The 20,695-nt window shown below is 33.4% G+C and overlaps 1 protein-coding gene across 2 annotated transcripts in view; it reads left to right on the top strand.

Annotated features, from left to right (window-relative positions):
* Positions 1-8,942: 8,942 nt before the first annotated feature.
* The window catches only part of LOC144554219 (putative disease resistance RPP13-like protein 1), a 59,187-nt gene continuing 47,434 nt past the window's right edge, over positions 8,943-20,695 (top strand). Inside the window, exons 1-5 of one of the 2 annotated variants that reach the window (XR_013511568.1) lie at positions 8,943-9,352; positions 9,819-12,700; positions 12,807-13,435; positions 18,396-18,486; positions 19,122-19,253. Coding sequence is in view for 1 of the 2 variants with exons in the window: in XM_078302537.1 (XP_078158663.1) it covers positions 9,004-9,352; positions 9,819-12,700; positions 12,807-13,435; positions 19,122-19,259 (3,998 nt within the window). In the remaining variant the exon portion in view is untranslated. Of the gene's footprint in view, positions 9,353-9,818; positions 12,701-12,806; positions 13,436-18,395; positions 18,487-19,121; positions 19,260-20,695 lie in introns of those variants that run through there. The other variant, XM_078302537.1, reaches the window with a different exon arrangement.

Raw genomic sequence — 20,695 nt, 5'->3', positions numbered from 1 at the left:
TTTGCTTTTCTATGTGGATTCATTAACGTAAGGCATGGTGAACACATCTTAAATATAATTAAATTTGCAATTTTTTTATGCCGGTAAATATATGTTATTTGAAATACAAGTGTACAATTTCTCAAGTACAATTAATATGACTAATAATACGTAGAATTTGCTTCTACGATGGTTTTAAAAAAATAAAAATAATACATAGAATTTTTTTTTTTAAGTAAAAGACTGGTGCCATAGAATTTAAGTACCACAAAATTTATTCCTTCCGCTCCTTATTATAAAGAGAAAATGTAACGTGCCCCGGGCTATAGTCTCCCGAAAATCTCCGTGTATAAAAAGCCTTCCCTTTTTAGCTTAGTTCTGACGCGCTTTCAACTGCCACAACTTCCATAATTTCAACTGCCATAATTTCAAGTACCATATGTATGTTTACAGGATAATATGTGTATGTTTACAGGATAATATGTGTATGTTCACAGAAGGTGGTCCCCAACAGCTGTTACGCATTTTCAACACCTGTCACGCGTTTTCATCTGAGACCACGCGGTTTCATCTGCAAAACATCCATTGAACTTGTTTATATAATTGTTGTCATAGTATTACAGGATCTAATGAACTTGTTTATAGGATTAGTGTAAAAAGTCCTGGAATTTTCGGAGGATTGAGGGACGGAGATTGTTAGCTGCTTCCTATTATAAAAGCAATTATTTTTATAAACTAACTCATCCAAACTTTAAAGTTTAAAATAGTTTAAGTTAATATTTGTATCCTCTAAATAAATCTTGTAAAAAATTGCAATGGAATTTTAGTAAGTAAAAGACTCGCGTGAAAATCAAATTTAATCTCGTTGGTGACTGCATGAGTTAACAAAAACATACTTGTGTTAACACTTTCTTAGAGCTCTATGTATCATGAATTGTTGTGGAAGTAGTTCCTCAAAGAGTTGTCGTATATATCCTTCTGTATCGTTACCTTGCACATTTAATCTAACGATATCATCTCACCAACACCTCCTACAAATACTGGAGAGGATCAACTGCTACAGGAAAAGGAATCGTTATATACTTGTATACATCTATGTGTTTCCAGCTGACATGGCAGCTGGCAAGGCACGCTAAGAATAGATTATGAAATTAAATAATGATTTGTTCAACTTGTCTTATCCTTTTACTCTTTTCGCCATTAATTACCGTTACCTTTCTTCACCAAAATTCTCCCAAATTACTCAACCAAACTTAGTGGTTCCTGAATTCGGTCTAATCTAACTGGATTAGGAACACGACATGCAGAGGTGGAGCTCTGTTATTTTGAGGCGACGCTGGCAAGTGTTTATACACGATTTTTTATGTAATAATCCATGTAGCTATCTTATAATCGCACACGGGTAAATATTCATGTGTATTTATTTCAAGGATTTCTACACTCTCACACTCTGCACGACAGGAAATCCGTGTAACTTCTCCAATTATGTCCGTGTGCAATCGATAGTAATGTAATTTGCTTTAAATAAGTATTATAACTTGGCTATCTTAATGTTATTGGCACTGGTGTTTCAGTTCCATTGGCTAATTGTTCTGTTTTAAGTTTGGTTTTTAGGACTGAATCAGAAATTGACCACTTTGTCAAACTAATAATTTGTCGTATGATGGCATGATTGATCATTATATATTTATATAACAAATAGATGCAATGTCATTTAACTTTAGTTATATTGTTTACATTGTACAATATTTGTAGTTGGTCTTATGTCGTAGTCTAGAGAATAATTTCTATCTAGTACCACCCTCATAATTTAACACTAACGATAGTGTGGGATTATAAATAATAATAATAAGATTGTTTGTGGCAAGACCTCTAGTATAGATCACTTCACACGTTAGCAACAGTCATATTTCTATAAATATAGCTAACATAAAAGAAACACTTAGAATTCGGTTTGAATCTGTCGCAGCTATTTGTCAAAGATGAGAAGAACAATCTCTAAATTAAAGTTATGACTACATTTTTCTTGCCATATAGAATGAAATGTGTGATAAGAAATATCATTCTTAATTTATTTCTTTATCTTAATTCATATCTTAAGATGAAAAAAAGACGCTCCAATGGTGTAAGACTAGACAAAAATGAATTAGTGTTTCTCTAAGACAAGACGGAAACAGAAAATTATAAATGGAGCGTCTCTGTTTCGTTTCTCCTCCCTTGCTCCCCTTATTTCCCACTCTCTGTTTTTATATTTGAAACATTGATATTTAGAAGTAAAGGAGAGAAGGAGAAAATATAGAAGACAATTAGAAGTAAAAGACACCTCCATTAAAAGACATATTGGCAAATGAATTTTAAAAATAATTAATAAGACATTAAATAATTAAAAGGGATATAAGAAAGAATGTTAAGATTTTTGTGGAGATTTTAAATATGGCAAAGACTTCTATGGACATAAGGATCTATTTGTAAAAATGAACATATTTTTATTTTCAAAGTTCAAATGATCGATCCAAACCGTTCATCTTGTTCTCCATATTAATATGTGATTGGAGACCAAATTTTACATTTTTTGGAATTTGTTTTACTATTTATTAAGATGGGTACAAAAAATATCAAATTCAGACCATTGAATTTTGTACCCATCTTAATAAATAGTAAAAAAATTTCAAAAAATGTAAAATTTGGTCTCCAAGCACATATTAAAATGGAGAACAAGATGAATGGTTTGGATTGATCATTTAAACTTTGAAAATAAAAATATGTTCATTTTACAAATAGGTCCTTATGTCCATAGAAGCATCACTCTTTAAATATTATGGTGTTTTGATGAGAAATTGACTATTTCAAAAGTTTGTATGGGTATACTACAAATTTTTCCTTAAATCTAAGTCTCTTAACTCTCCGTATAGAGACGATGTGTGCGGCACTGTTCTAAGCTCATAGTTCAATAGTAGTACTTTTAAGTTTTAACATAGAATGTTTTATTTTTATTTTTTTAACAATGATTGAGCATATTAAATAAGCTTATCAACCTAATTTTGCAGAGTGAGTGGGATTAGAAAATGGAGTGGACAGACCATTATTGACCAAAATGATATTATACATATAGGGTGTCGCCACATAAATCTTTTGATTATTTTTGTAGCATTGTTTAATGGCATATTGCCATACTACTGTTGGAAAAATATGAACTAACCAACTAATTTTAAATCTGAATTTTGATCATTAAATAAATAATAATTATATTAAAAATATAATCAAGAATATAATTAAAACTTTATTACCCGGAGCTGCAAAATGCGGACCTAAGGCAACTTCCCGTCCTAAGCGCAGGAATAATCGGTTAAGCTTGCCCCAAGTTACGCCGGTATTCCTCCACCTTCGGGCGCAACCGTGGTAGAGGTTGATGTAGCTTCTTTCAACAATGATAGCAGAATAATATGTTTTTTATAAAGAAAATATTTTATTTGTGGGAGAATAGAAATTGAATTTATGATATATGGAGCTAACAGGAAGAAGAGAGTATATCAATTATTGGATAATTGCTCTCCATATGGTATGTGCTATTTATAGGCAAAACCATAGATATCAATTAATTTGTGCATTCATGACTATTAAAATAATATTCAATATATTACCGTTTCTTTTAAAATAAATTGAACAGTGTAATGTGAATCAAAGAAACGGTCATATATATTTGAATAAATGGTAATTAATCACAACCTGCGCAAATGAAAATTGGATTTTATTTCCTGTCCAAGGTGGTGCAATTAATTCAATTGATTATGAGTAAATGCCTAGATTTAGAATTAATTGCATCACGCACAGCTAGCTTTCTACCATATCTATTTGATTTGATTTTCTGTGGCAGTGGAATAGAGAGCTTTAGATCATACAACTAATTCACAAATAGCTCCATAATTCATAAAGTTAAAAACCATTAATATTAAAATAAATATTATTTAAATTTTGAGTTTTAAAATAAATTTCTAACAATCCCCCACAAAACTCAAAATTTAATTAAAAATAAAATAAAATAAACTAAAACATATATATAAATATTTCTGCTACCATTGTTTATACTGTGCATTGGGCAAAATGTTTTGATTTCGCTTAGTGTCAATAATTTCAGTCCGAGGAGATCGGAGTGAACCAGGTCTTGAACAACGATTCCTTTGATCGGAACTTTCATTATTACACACACAGTACAGAAAACTACATCGCGGGTTGTGCGTTTGAGGCCATGCACATTAACTTGATTTTTTCATGAGAATATTCTACGGGTTGCCTAAACTCAGTAGCCGCGGCCTTTTATATACGGTCATTCTTGTATAGAAGAGTTCCCTCCGGGATGTGTGTAGAGTCACATCTCGCGAATTACCGACTTGGGACACTCATCTTATTACACTACACAGGAGCACTGATCACCATAGGGATGGGTTTGGAATAGAAGTTCCATATCTAAAATATTCTTGTGCTCCTTGGCCAACCTATCTGCTTGTTCTTACCCATTGAACCCCCTTCAGGGGATCGCCCATCACAGAGGTTGGGTTCCCACACCAGATTGGCCCATTAGGCTAAATCCCATCCCCCTCGATGACTCTAGGACTTTCGTCCTATATACACATGGACTTTAACTTTTTAGTCCATCATTAACATTTTCATGTCAATGAATTATCATTTATTGCTTGAGCATGCAAGTAAACTTTTTATTGATAAAAAAGACTTGCAAAATAATATTCACCAAATAATTATAATCATAAATAATGCTTTAAAAAAAACATATCATTAATTTTGTAGCATCATATGACATAAAATTAATCACACATACTTTAGGATAAAATATATGAGCTAACAACAATAGTACTTAGAATGTCAAAATCATGCATTCTAATACAATCAACGTAATTTAAAACATCAAGATATATTAAGCATAGAATATCTCAATGAATTTTTATCACCTCATGTCATGATATATTATAATTTAAATTCTCACATTTGTTTGCAACATACGAGAAAATTATAAAGTAATATCATTTAATACATATTATCTATAATCACAATCAATATATATATTAGTTATCATGATCAATAATTAAATTAGTACATTTTATTTCACACCCCCCACATTTCGTTTTCTTATTAAACTTTATCATAATTCCTCATAAAATTAAAATCAAGGACATATATTCAATATTCATACCATACATATCGTAGGGTTAATTTAATATTTCTTTAACATTCTAATCTCCACAATTAACTATATATAACATAATGTTAAAGCATTCTATAAATGCATAATCAATATTAAAATTTAATTTATGCATTAATAATTTCATGCCATATATAACTTAGGGTAGATTTATAAATATTTTAATAATCATTTGAACCTCATATTATTCTGTTATATATCAAAAATAAGATTGACATCTTATTTAATTATTTCCTAACATAACATTATGAATCATGTATGCTAACTAGTCATCATGATTAATTGATTAAAATGAACCTCAATGAATAAAATTAATCACAATTATTTTAATTAATATTATTTTTAAATTATACCCCCACATTTCTCTTTCTTCTTTATTTTCAGAAGTATTGAATATCATCAATCTTACTTTAGTAGTCTTTCAGACTATAATAATATATATTTAATCTCATATATGACAACAAAATATTAAATATTTTGATTTATTGTTATATCTATAAAATTTGAATCCTACAATATTAATCAAATCTGAAAAATTGTTTCAATGGAGTTTTTATTTGTTTTATTTTAGATGTCAATTATCTTAATGTAATATAAAAATAAAAGGGATATATTTACTTATTTAGCAAATACAATGACTTAATTGCTTCACTGACATAAATTTTAATAACCATATTTCTTATTTGTATATATAGAAGACTTAGAGGAGTCTCAGTACCCATATTAGTATAGTTAAAAATATATATATTTTTAATAAAGAAGTAATGTAGTTCGTTGGATAAAGTTTGAGAATACATACTATTACTGCATTTAAGCGTACATCAATATTTGCTTATGCTTGTATTATTCATTTAATTTTTCATATCATTAAAGATAATTATGAACATTAAAGATGTAATTATGGCGTTTAAAAATTGAAAAAAAAAATACCATTATTTAAATTAATATTATTGTATCAAACAAAATTTATTGGATTTAATAATATAACTAAGAAATCAATTAAAATGGTTATGATAGGATTTCTAAAATTTCACTTTTATTTTCTCGGTAAATCAAAAATAGTATGAGGAAGAGTAGGTATTGGTTGAATTGGTGTTTCTATCATAATTTATTATGATTTTATTTTAATTGTAATTTATCACCAATCACCTTGAATTTCTGATATTGTAAATCAGTTTGAAAAGAATATCAAAATAATATATATTTTGTATAAGATATTTTATGATTATTTATTAGATACTAATAAATAAATCTACAACAGATTTAATATTAAATGCAAAATTGATATTGCAATTTTTATTTATTTATAGAAATAGTATCTACATATATTTTCCTCTATTATAATGCAGAGAGAGAATTGGCTTAAGAGGATCTGGATTCATTATATATTTATAACCGTAAGAGAGTAGATATTAATTGATTTTATTAATCACTATTGTTTCGGTTACTATATATTAGAATTTAAGAGAGTCATTATTACATTCAAATCCAATAGATATCTTAATTAACCAGTTTTATTTTTCTAACAGAAATGATTTATTTCAAAATCAACTGAAATATATTGAGTAATATAATTTTCAAATTAAGGCCTGACAACTATAATTTCTTAGAATATTATCCTATACGTTATTCATGGTATATATTTTATTGCAAGTTAATGCAAATAATTTAAAACTGAAAATATTCTAACCTTTCGTACAATTTGTAAAATGAAAAACAATGAACTATCTATATATAATTAGAAAAATAATTTTACTTGTCTTGACACCGATAACCTTGAAAATTTACTTGCTGATGATCCTAAATTTATTTTTATCACAAATAAGTCTAATTACTAAATAATTCCAGTAATTTAATTCTTTTTTTTTCAGAAAAATAATTTGTAAATCTAATTACTTGAGTAAAGAATAATAATTAGATTTCTGAATTTTATTGATAACATCGAATTATATACTTAACAAATATTAACTTATTAACGGACTTTGTATAATTGTCATATCAAATAAATGCTAACAATTTGATAACAAAAAACACTTTTGAAATTAAGTATCAAATTAATTAATTTAATACTGAATTCATTTTTTGTAACTTTCTATTACAATTTCAATTATATAATGTTTTCTAGATCATCAACTACATCAACTTGAATCATCTAGTTTATTATTCAAATTTCCAGTTACTAAATCAAATCTATATTTTAGTAAGAAATCTAGAATGTCTAGTATGAAATCAGATTTTGATGATTTCTGATTATGATTGGGATCAAAAATAATATAAACAAATTTAGACAAACTTGTATTTTATTTTTTTATAGCAGAAATCATTCTCATGCGTAGAAATTAATTAACAAATATAATTTCCTAATGCATTCAATACATAAAACTTTAATTCATATATAACGGACTTAATTTAATTTCATAAATTGCAACATCTATTCAAACTCCAAATTATATTCCTAACTTCTCCATTTGTAATTTAAATCAAATAATAATGATTGAATGCAATTTGATAGTAATCATAACGGCCGCTAAATTTATATCACAAATCACAGTGATAGTTCATACAAAATATCATCCGAATAAGGGAAGTACTTTTTGTTATGATCAAAATTTGATTTTGATTTTTTATCTTTCATTTTGGTAAAATAATTAATTCTATAATTTATAAAATAATTAAAATCAGAATTTTAATTTGATCAAATTCAGATTACGGGTTTTTGCCTTAGATTGTTGGAAAAATATGAACTAACCAACTAATTTTAAATCTGAATTTTGATCATTAAATAAATAATAATTATATTAAAAATATAATCAAGAATATAATTAAAACTTTATTACCCGGAGCTGCAAAATGCGGACCTAAGGCAACTTCCCGTCCTAAGCGCAGGAATAATCGGTTAAGCTTGCCCCAAGTTACGCCGGTATTCCTCCACCTTCGGGCGCAACCGTGGTAGAGGTTGATGTAGCTTCTTTCAACAATGATAGCAGAATAATATGTTTTTTATAAAGAAAATATTTTTTTTTGTGGGAGAATAAAAATTGAATTTATGATATATGGAGCTAACAGGAAGAAGAGAGTATATCAATTATTGGATAATTGCTCTCCATATGGTATGTGCTATTTATAGGCAAAACCATAGATATCAATTAATTTGTGCATTCATGACTATTAAAATAATATTCAATATATTACCGTTTCTTTTAAAATAAATTGAACAGTGTAATGTGAATCAAAGAAACGGTCATATATATTTGAATAAATGGTAATTAATCACAACCTGCGCAAATGAAAATTGGATTTTATTTCCTGTCCAAGGTGGTGCAATTAATTCAATTGATTATGAGTAAATGCCTAGATTTAGAATTAATTGCATCACGCACAGCTAGCTTTCTACCATATCTATTTGATTTGATTTTCTGTGGCAGTGGAATAGAGAGCTTTAGATCATACAACTAATTCACAAATAGCTCCATAATTCATAAAGTTAAAAACCATTAATATTAAAATAAATATTATTTAAATTTTGAGTTTTAAAATAAATTTCTAACAACTACCACATGGGTTGGTGTGGCAAGAGAGCAACAATAATAGTGCATTGTAATTAGAAAGAACAAAGAAGCCAAAAAAGAAATGGCTTTCCCGTGATGCAGCATGATTTCTAATGCGGAGCGTGCCACAGTGAATGAACCCACGGCTTGCATAACAACTCTGCAATTCCAGGTGCAAAGTCAATGGCAGAGTAGGGACAGACAGAGAGACTAACACTGAAGAGAGATCAGTTTCGGTTTAGTTCAATTCAATTCAAGTCAATGGCATCCGGATTGTTTTATTCCATCCAATCTCTCTCCACCAAGCTCCTGGAGGCCATTCGAGGCACCACTTCACACCACCAAGATCCAGCATCCCCTGTTTCAGATCAAAAAGAAAGAATAAGAGAGGATTTGAAGAAGCTGAGTTGGGTGCTTGCAAGGATCCAGGCCGTTCAACAAGATGCTGAAGAGAGGGAGATTCATGACAGTTCTGTTCATCTGTGGCTGGCAGAGCTGAGAGGTGTGGCCTACCAAGCAGAGGATGTGCTCGATGAGTTCTACTACGAGGTGCTCAAATCCATCGTGGAGAGCGGAGATGCTGCCATTGAGGCCTACCATAGGGACGGTGGTATGCTTTTCTTAATGTAACTTTTGGTTCTTTAATTAATTATTGCACACAAGATGTCCAGTGTGTATTTCATTGGTGTACAGAAACCTCACAAAATTTAGCACACTTCTTTCGTCTTACTGGTTCTCATGTGTCTATGATGACTCGTGTGATGGACTTGTTTTACATATATCTTTACTGCCATAGTAATTAACTGGTATGATAATAACATATACCTGAAATTTCGCATTTTTTAATCCTCGTTGCATAAAAATAGGTTATAGATATGGCACTTTAACACTTATGCAATCCACCCAAAACAACACAGAAAAAAATATAGATAACGTGAAAATTCCAGGGGTTAACCCTTGTGATAATTTTTCTTCACTGCTCAAGGATATTATTGGAGACTAAGACAATTTTTATTTTTTATTTCTAAAATAAAGATGGGGATCACTAGGAGAAATTTTTATATATAATTTTACAGGGATTAAGAGAAAATTTGCTGAGATGTACATATCATCCTCCCTTGCTTCTTGTTCAGTTACTATTACCAAGGCCTCGATTCCAGATGGCATGGCTGAGAAGATCAAGAGCATCACAGAGAGGTTTGAAGAGATTTCAAATGCTCGTAGGGATCTTCATTTGAGGGAGGAGGATGGGACCCGTCTGGTTATGGGCCCACAAATGCGACCACCAACCAGCTCTCATGTGGATGAGAGAGCTACTTTTGGTAGGGAGGAGGAGAAGGAGGAGATCATTAGACTCCTGGACCCTTCAAATGGTCCTGATTTTATGGTTCTTCCCATTGTAGGAATGGGCGGGTTCGGCAAGACCACACTTACCCAACTCGTTTTCAATCACTCTAGGATTCATGGATTGTTTAATAAGAGATGCTGGGTATCTGTATCTGAAGACTTTGATCCAGTGCGGCTAACCAAAGCTATTGTTGAGTCGGTGAGTGACAGCCCTTGTGAGTTTTCTGAGCTAAGCAAACTCCAAGATGTTCTGAAGGAAAAGATAAGAGGTCTTGGTTTGTTTCTTGTGCTAGATGATGTGTGGAATGAAAAAAGCAACTTATGGAAGTGCTTTGAAGTTGGTTTTTTTGGTGCTAAATTTGTAAGAATTTTGACAACGACTCGCAATACCTCAGTTGCTAAGATCATGCAGACAACATCACCTTTTCAATTGAGTTCCTTACCGGAGTCAAATTGTTGGTCACTTTTTAAGCATTTTGCTTTTGGCAATAGGGAGACAAGTGAAAATGCAAATCTGCATGAGATTGGTCGTGGTATTGTCGAAAAGTGCAAAGGCTCACCTTTGGCGGTAAAGGCACTTGGAGGCATTCTCCGTTATGAAATGGATGAAGACAAATGGAGGGAAATTTTGGAGAGTGATATATCAGAAATAGATGAGACGGGAGAGGTTATGCCAGCATTAAGGTTAAGTTACCAGAAATTGCCGCAACATCTAAAACCATGTTTTCTTTATTTATCCATGTTTCCAAAAGATTTTAATTTTGAAAAAGTCATGGTGATTAGGCTCTGGATGGCGCAAGGCTATATTAATGGCAATACAAGAAATTTGAAAACATTGGAAGAGATTGGAAGTGAGTATTTTGATGAATTGCAAGGTAGATCACTTGTTGATGGTGGGCCTTCTTCCTACATCTTGCATGATTTAATACATGATTTAGCAAGATCCGTTTCTCAAGAGGCATACTGGCCAGTTTTAGAAAATGGCCAAGAATACAATGGTGCACCCAAAGTATGCCATCTATACTTCACCAAGCAAGATGAATTATTGGGTTTAGTGCCCAGCAACTATAGGTCTATCAGAACTTTTGTAAAAGGATGCTGGTCAGAGAAGTCTGACTTTCCAATCTTCTCTGAGATTGCTTGTGTGAGAGCTCTTCATTTGTGGTATTGCTCATTGCCAAATACACTTGACACTTTGAAGCACTTGCGCTACCTTTTTGTTCAAAATATGCAAATGGAAGTGCTTCCTGAAATTTTATGCCTTCTTTACAACCTCCAAACTTTGGTTTTGATTTGTCGTTTTCTTGAGAAGTTACCTGAAAACATGAAAAACCTTATTAATCTTTGGTACTTCGAGCTGAGTAGTATTGTAATCCAGCATTTACCTGAATCTATCTTCCCACTTCCTAACCTGCAAACATTATCATTAAGGAACTGTGAGAAACTCAAAGAGTTACCAAGGGGCATAGAGCAGTCAACTAGGCTACACATTCTAGATTTACCTAGATCGCATACCAACATGCCATCTGGGATTGAAAAATTACCAACTCTCCAACAGTTAAGGGGGCGTTTTAGTGTCATGGATCATGGCACAATTGGGGGGCTGAGAGTACTTAAGGATATGAATAAGCTTAGGGGATCATTGTGCATATCAGGGCTCAAAAACATTGTTGATGTGGAACTATGTAGGAACGCCAATCTTGCATCAAAGCCAAATTTACATGAGTTAATTTTGAACTTTCAAGAAGATTGTGGAATGTCAGATTTCAGAGATGAAGAAGAAGAACTCCATCTCCATTTAACTGGCCATTCAAGTCACAATGCAAAGAGTGAGAATGATGAAAAGGTACATAATGTTGTACTCCAGAGCCTCCAACCTCATGGTAACCTCAGAAAACTTGCAATATTAAATTATCAAGGGCGAGTTTTCCCTTCTTGGTTGCTTAATCCCTTACTCCCCAAACTGACAAAACTCTCTCTTAACCTCTGTACTGAGCCTAACTGCATATCACCATTTGGTCAACTGCAACATCTTAGATTTCTCGAGATATCAGGTAGAGATGGTTTTAGAAATCTGGGAGATGAGCCTAGCACATATTCATTGTTGGTTGAATATGATTCTTCCGAGCAGCCCAAGAAACCTAGTTACCCATCACTTGAAGTGCTCTCATTGAGGAACATGCTCAATTTGGTGGAGTGGCAAGCAAATGATGGCGACTTCCCATGTCTAAAGGAACTCATTTTAGAAAATTGCCCAAAATTATGGAAAATCCCAACAATTCCACAAAACGTTAGGGATGGTACTTTCGAAAACTGCCCACAATTGAAATTCCTAACATGTCCATCAGTAATAAGAAATTTGAAGATTATGAGGTGTGGCATTCGTGAAATTATGTTTCATTCAGTATATGAGAACCTAACAATCTCAAACTGTGTAGAGCTAATCTCGATAAATTGGATGGACAGAGGTTTAAATTCTGTTGGAAAAGTTTATTTTGCATGCTGCCCAAAATTGGAACACTTTCCTTTGAAGGATGTGTTACACTTGACCCATAGGGTTCATATTTATGACTGTCCCAAATTATATTTGGGAGAAAGATATGTCTACCAGGTAGATGAGCATTTCATAATTTTTTCATTTCTCTACAATTTTTAAACACTATGTTTTACTCATTACTCTACCTTCTTTACACTAATTTATTTTACTTATGCAACAGAGAGACACAATGATAAAAGAGTTGAATTTATCTGGGAATAATGGGATCCTTCTGTCACATTCCACAATTCCACTTCTAGAAAATCAGTTTAAACTATTCTTAACAAAAGACGATTTTCGAGAAATGGAATCATTAACATGTGCACCATCAGTTGGAATAAGCTGTCAACATGTAATTCTAAATTTGGCTTCGTTGGTGATACTGGAGATTATGAGGTTCACAAAGGTCATATCAGTGACAGGGTTGGAGAACCTCAGCAACCTCAAGCGCTTGAGCATATCATACTGTCCAGAGTTATGCAATTGGAATGATAGATCACTGCCACTATCACTGGAGTCCCTTCAACTTATTTATTGTGACATGCTAAGCTCCTTGCCGTTGCTATCAGTTCAAAACCATTCGAGCTCTCTAAAGGTTCTTGTGATAATGAAGTGCCCAAGGCTGGCTGTGTTGGAAGGTTTTCATGGCCTGATGAAACTAACAACTGTGAATCTACTACACTGTATGAATATAAGCATCTCTCCTGCTACTGAAAGCCTTCAATTCAGGCCTTCTTTTACCATTGTTGATTGTCCTCTAATGAGAGACTGGTGCCGGAGAAACAACATCACTTACTACATGAGGCCTAGGTACAACATTTAAAATAAATTATATTATATTTATTAATATCAGACCCGACCGGTATGTTGGAATATTTAGAGAGGAAATAAGAGAAGCAGACAAAGTTCAATATTATGTATTTTAAAAAGAGATACAAATTGTCTATTATCTAACTGCTATATATAAAGCAGAATAGATCCAACCCCTGAAGAGTTACAACCCTTCACTTAACAAACAGTTACAAAATAGAGTGCGCCTAAATTAGCAATTTAAATAAACAAAGACAACCCTAATAAACGTAAATTTACTCACAGCCCTTCACTCATTTCTCTAATAACAGAAATTATCTAAGTTTGAATCATTTATTCAACACCCCCTCTTGATTCAAACTTGGTTACTCCTATCTTCCTGCGCATAGCTAGAAAATCAGCTGCTGGTAACGCCTTGGTCAGAATATCAGCTTTCTGGTCTGCAGTGGGCACATATTCCAATTCAATAGTGTTATTTGTGACTAACTCCCTGATGAAATGAAGTTTAATATCAATGTGCTTTGATCTACCGTGATACATCGGATTTTTGCACATAGCTATTGTTGATTTGTTGTCGCATTTAATCACTACTGATCCTTCCTGTTGCTTCTCAACATCTTTCAAAATTCTACTGAGCCATACCCCTTGACAAGCTGCTGTACATACTGCTACATACTCCGCTTCTGTTGAGGAAAGCGCTACTGTTGGCTGTTTCTTTGATTTCCAGCTGACAGGACTTAACCCCAAACAGAACAAGTAACCAGATGTACTCTTCATATCTTCATAACACCCTGCCCAATCACTGTCACTGTACCCAGACAACTTTCCTGTACTCTTCCTATCGTACCACACCCCATACTCAGTTGTTCCAGAAATGTACCTCAGAATTCTTTTCGCTGCTCCCATATGGTGTTTTGTTGGATTGTGCATAAATCTTGATACAACTCCAACTGAAAATGAAATATCAGGTCTTGTGTGAGTAAGATAAATTAAGCCACCCACCATACTTCTATATCTCACACCATCAGCTGATGCACTTCCATCCTCCTTGACTAATTTTTCTTTTGCGTTCATGGGTGTACTCATTGCCTGACAGTTCTCCATCTGAAATCTTCTTAAAAGGTCACAGGCATATTTCTTTTGTGAGACAAAAATGCCCTTGTCATCTTGAATCACTTCCAAACCCAAGAAATATTTCATCCTTCCTAAGTCAGTCATCTCAAACTTCTTTTTCATACTCTCTTTAAACTGATCAACTAAACTCTGATTTGTTCCCATGTAGATCATGTCATCTACATAAAGACACACAATCAGCAGTTCATTTCCACCATTCTTCTTTATGTAAAGATTAGGTTCACTACTGCTCCTTTCAAAACCAGTTTCAAGAAAGTGACTATCAATTTTACTGTACCATGCTCGTGGGGCCTGTTTTAATCCATACAAAGCCTTATCCAATTTGTATACATGCTCCTTTTTCCCGTGAACTTCAAACCCCTTTGGCTGCTCTATGTAAACATCCTCCTTCAATTCCCCATTTAAAAAGGCTGATTTTACATCAAATTGATACACTGTCAGTTTTGAATGTGCTGCAATTGCCAAAAGAGTTCTTATGGTTTCAAATCGTGCCACAGGAGAAAATGTCTCATCAAAATCAACTCCCTGCTCTTGAGTGTACCCTCGCACCACAAGTCTAGCCTTATGCTTCAGTATTTCACCCTCTGGTCCTACTTTAGTTTTGTACACCCATTTCACCCCAATTACATTTTTTCCTTCCGGTAATCTTACCAATCTCCAAGTTTTGTTCTTCTCTATTGCTGCAATCTCATCCTTCATGGCTACTTTCCACTCATCCTTCATAGCTGCTTCTTCAAAACATGTCGGATCAGCCACTAACATTACTTGCGTTGATTCATACAAGTCTGTTAGTGCTTTTGTCTTCCTGTTTGTGAGCCGCACATCTCTCCCCCTCCTGGTATAAGTTTTCAGAGGAGTTTCGACAACTTCATTTCTATCCAATATCTCCTGCTCTTCACTCCTATCACTTTCATCTTCTATTAATTCACTGTCAGTAACTGTAACAGTTTCTTTTTCAGCAGCTACCGCTTCTTTCTTCTCATCCAAATCCCAACATGACCCTTCATCAAAAACAACATTTCTATTCACTGTAACCTTTCCACTTACAGGATCATATAACCTGTACCCTTTTGACTGCTCACTGTACCCAATAAAGATTTGTTTTAGAGTTTTGTCATCAAGTTTACTTCTCATGTGATCATCAATGAACCCATAAGCTATACAACCGAATACTCTAAAATAACTTACATCGGGTTTCTTTCCAGACCAAGCTTCCAATGGAGTAACTTCACTCACTGCCTTGGTTGGTGATCGGTTCAGTATATGAACTGCTGTTCCTACAGCTTCAGCCCAAAATTGATTAGGCAGCTTCTTGTGTTTCATCAAACTCCTTCCCATTTCAACTACTGTTCTATTCTTCCTTTCTGCTACACCGTTTTGTTGCGGTGTATACGGTGTGGTCAGCTCATGGTGTATCCCTTCTACTTCACAAAATTCATTGAACTCTCTTGAAGTAAACTCCCCTCCCCTATCAGATCTTAGAACTTTTATACTGCTGCCTGATTGTTTTTCAACCAAAGCTTTAAACTTCTTGAACACATTGAATGTTTCAGATTTGGCCTTAAGAAAATAAATCCAACTTCTCCTACTAAAATCATCAATGAACAATAAGAAATACTTACTGCCACCTAAAGATGTAGTCTTCATTGGCCCGCATAAGTCGGTATGCACAACCTCAAGAATGTTCTCAGTCTTTCTACTTTGATTCTTTGGAAATGGTATTCTGGATTGTTTTCCATACACACATCCCTCACAAAATTCTACTTCATCAATCGCAGGTATACCATAGACCATCTCTTTATGACCCAATAACTTCAAACTTGACTCATTTAAATGCCCATATCTCTGATGCCACAGATCAGAGATCTTCGTCCCTTTTGCAATTAATGCCCGATCCATCACAGTGGTCATTTCTAGAGGAAACAATTTGTTTGCAGCCATTTCTACTTTTACAATTAACTGGTCACTTGTCTTCTCTTTTATGGTACAGGTTTTACCATCAAATACAACGAAATAACCGTTATCAGTCAATTGCCCAATACTCAACAAGTTTTGTGACAATTTTGGAATGAAATACACGTTTTGAAGATTTTTCATACCGGTTGCTGTAAGAACAGATACTGTCCCTTTACCTTCTACTTGAATCATCTTATTATCTCCAAGTTTCACTTGATGCTTAAAGGATTCATCAAGAGTAACAAACTGCTCCTTATGCCCTGTCATGTGATTTGAGCACCCGCTGTCCAGAAACCAAATCGTGCTTGGATCAATTTTGTGACTGGTGTAAGCCATGAAAAGTGCATCATCTGTCTCCTCATACTCCTCTTCATTCTCCTGGGCGAAACTTGCCTGACCTTCTTCTCTTTTTTTGGTGTAACACTGAGATTGAAGATGCCCCAGTTTGTTACAATAATAGCAACGCACCACCCGTTTACTTGGCTCTTGACATTCAGATTTGTAATGTCCCATCTTATTGCAGTTATAACACCTAACTCCTTTCTTAAACTCATCGGATGAGTCACAATCTGACGAATCAATATTCCTTCCCCCTCTGGAATTCGATTCTCCAGTGGTGCTTCCCCCTCTCGAACTCGATCCCCTGCCTCTTCTCCCTCTAGCAAAACTACCCCTGCTTCTTCCTCTTCCTCTCACAACTTCTCCTCTTACATAAAAGGCTTGTTCTCCAACCGATTCTTCCCTTTTCTTTAATCTAGATTCATGTGTCTGTAGAGATCCTGTAAGTTCTATGAATGAATAATTTGCTAAATCTTTGGATTCCTCAATCGCAGCGACAACATGATCAAAATCAGGATTTAGACTTCTCAACACTTTGGAAACCACCGTCTGATCTGACACCGTATCACCATATACCTTCATTTGATTCACCACATCCTGCACCTTTGTAAGAAAAGTTTGGATGTTCTCTTCAGGCTTCATCTGCAGTGTCTCAAAATCCCTTCTCAATCCCTGAAGTTTCATCCCCTTTACCCGAGTGTTTCCTTCAAACGAAGTAGACAGATTCGTCCAGGCTACTTTGGCATTTTCTGCTGCTGCGATTTTGGGAAAGACTGCATCGCTAACACCTTGTTGAATAAAGCACATCGCCCTTGAATCCTTCTTAACATTTTCTTGATCAGTTCCCGTCAAACCAGCCTCAACTATGTCCCATAACCCATGAGACTTAAGCAGCGTTTTCATCTTGATACACCAGAAATTGTAATTCTCTCCATCGAATTGAGGAATGGTAGATTGATTCATGGTTCTAACCTTGCTCTGATACCAGAATGTTGGAATATTTAGAGAGGAAATAAGAGAAGCAGACAAAGTTCAATATTATGTATTTTAAAAAGAGATACAAATTGTCTATTATCTAACTGCTATATATAAAGCAGAATAGATCCAACCCCTGAAGAGTTACAACCCTTCACTTAACAAACAGTTACAAAATAGAGTGCGCCTAAATTAGCAATTTAAATAAACAAAGACAACCCTAATAAACGTAAATTTACTCACAGCCCTTCACTCATTTCTCTAATAACAGAAATTATCTAAGTTTGAATCATTTATTCAACACGGTACCAACGTCTTGGGTAAATTTTCTGGAATTCCATGCTTAAGCCTTGATCAATTCATAAAGCATACAAAAATATACCCTAGTTGCAGAAAAAGACAAAACAAAAGCGATATAGAATAGGAAAAACAGGTGATTTTCATTCCTAGAACTATAATGGTCGTTATAGGACCACAAAACTTTATAATACTGATATCCAGCATAAAATTCTCTAGAACAATCGTGGCTTACCTGCATGTCATGTCTAATTTTCAGTGGCAGTGTTGAATCCTATTAACAATCCCCGAGATGATAGAGAAACAGAACAGGAAAGTGCTGGAGTAACAACTAAATATTAAATATGCTGGTAAGGCCTTGCACAAGACTTTTGGAACTTTGGATAAATATTGTTCATTTTAATGTATGCAAGGAATGGGCATGATATTTTCTATTTTAATTTATGCAATCCATGGCATAAAATAGAAATATGTTCATAATTCTTGAAAAATTTATAGAATGAATAGTTCAGTGATTATACAAATATGTATTAATCAGGAGTTTTAAGAATTTCAAACAAATTAAGTAAAAAGCATAAGATGAATCAGCAGTTATAGTTGTTACTAGTCAGGCAGATTCAGCTTAACCTACACTTTAACATAATTACATACTATCAAAGTGGATTCAGCGGACATCAATGATTTAAGATAATCTTTGGTAGCAGAACTCTTTGATAACTTGAATTGAAATTAGACGTAATTTGCTAAGCTAATAGTACAACTGAGCAAACAGTCTGTTCATATTGATATATATTTCTACAACCTCCTCCTTTTTGAGTTATTTGGATTAAACTAAAGGGGATATTATTGCACACTTGAGTGAATTAAATTAATGAGTCAACTGATATTCACTTTTTCTAAGGGTATATATGGGTAAGTGCTGCCAGAGGATATATGGGTAACATTCTCAACTAGACCAGTACATGACATTTTTGCTTTGATGCAGGGTCAAGCATTCTTTTAAAGCAATTGATTGGAGATTAGACCCACAAATTGATGAGCCCATACAATCAAGCACCACGACAAAGATAGGAAGACATGGTCTTGCCTGTGCTGAGACCACTAGAGAATTTCTTTACAGCTAGTAATTATTATTATTTATTTTATTTTTTTAAAAGGACATAGAAATTACAATAAAGGCGTCTAAACTTGTCATATATAAATATGTATTCAGTGCTCCCCAAAGATTGCAGTTTCATTAAGTGGAGCCGGTATTTACTGATTAAGGTCTTACTCAATGCAGCATTTGTACCAGATTTGTTCACTAAAATTGTACTATCTGATATTTGTTGTTGACACCTAAAATGCTCAATAGAGCTCAGAAATGACTAAATCCAGAAATTAAACAACATTATCGCCAGAATTTTAAAAATGGGTCTCAGCATTAAATTAATGATTTTTACATGGTTGTGTTTGTATGTACTATGAAGAAGACATGAAAGTGAAGTTAGTGGAAAGGATGGTATCAGGATAGAGCCAAAGCTACATAACATAGCATTTGAAAGAAGTATCAGAAGAAGAATGATTTAATTAATTTTGTTTTGTGTTGTGGATGTGGAGAATAGAGGGGGTGCTTTCTTTGTTAAACACCTCTCTCAAACCCTGCCAGATATTATGGCCTCAATTAGAGATGTTGGTCGGTTTCCAAAATTTCAAGAATTTTCTTAAATTTCTCTCTAGGTGTGAACTGCTGTGGCAAAATGGTACTGTTAAATGCCTAGTAAACTGATCAAGTGACTAAGAGTGAAAATAAGAATAGAATGATGTGTTTCATTCGAGATAACATTCTCTGCAACAGCATGTGTTTAATTGATGTTAAAGTATACATAATTATAGATTCTTAAACCGTTTGTTTCAATGAAAAAAAAAATTGTATCATGAATCTTATATTTTGTTTTGTTGGCTCTGTTTCTTGATAAAATTCCGGATCTGTGATGAAAGCAGGGCCTATGTTGGAATTCTGTCATTTGGCGGGCTTATTTGCAATTTTCCATGAAGTATAATTTGCTTTGAATAAGTATTAACTTGGCTATATTAATATTATTGGCACTGGTGATGCAGCATACCATTTGTTAATTGTTCAGTTTTTATTTCGCTTTGTTGGGCTGTGTCAGAAATTGTCCAGTCTGTCAAACTAATCATTTGATCACGGTCTCGCAGTCATTATCGATTTCAAACTATTTTATTTCTGTCTATTTTTTCATTTTGTCGTATTTGGCATGATTGACCAATATATATTTATATAACAAATAGATGCAATGTGATTTAACTTCAGTTATAATGTTTACCATGTCCAATTGTAGTTGGTCTTATGTCGTAGTCCAGAAAATAATTTTTTATCTACTACCACTCTCCTAATTTAACATTAATGATAGTTGTGGGATAATAAATACAAAGATTGATTGTGGCAAGACCTCTCGATGTGTGCAACTATTAGTATAGATCACTTCACACGTTAGCAACAGTCATATTTCTATATATATATATATATATATATATATAGCTAACATAAAATCGGTA

This window comes from Carex rostrata, chromosome 5 (assembly GCF_964058835.1).
Source record: "Carex rostrata chromosome 5, lpCarRost1.2, whole genome shotgun sequence".
Lineage (NCBI taxonomy): Eukaryota > Viridiplantae > Streptophyta > Magnoliopsida > Poales > Cyperaceae > Carex > Carex rostrata.
Note: the sequence above shows the minus strand (reverse complement) of the source record. Positions and strands in the feature narration are given on the sequence as shown.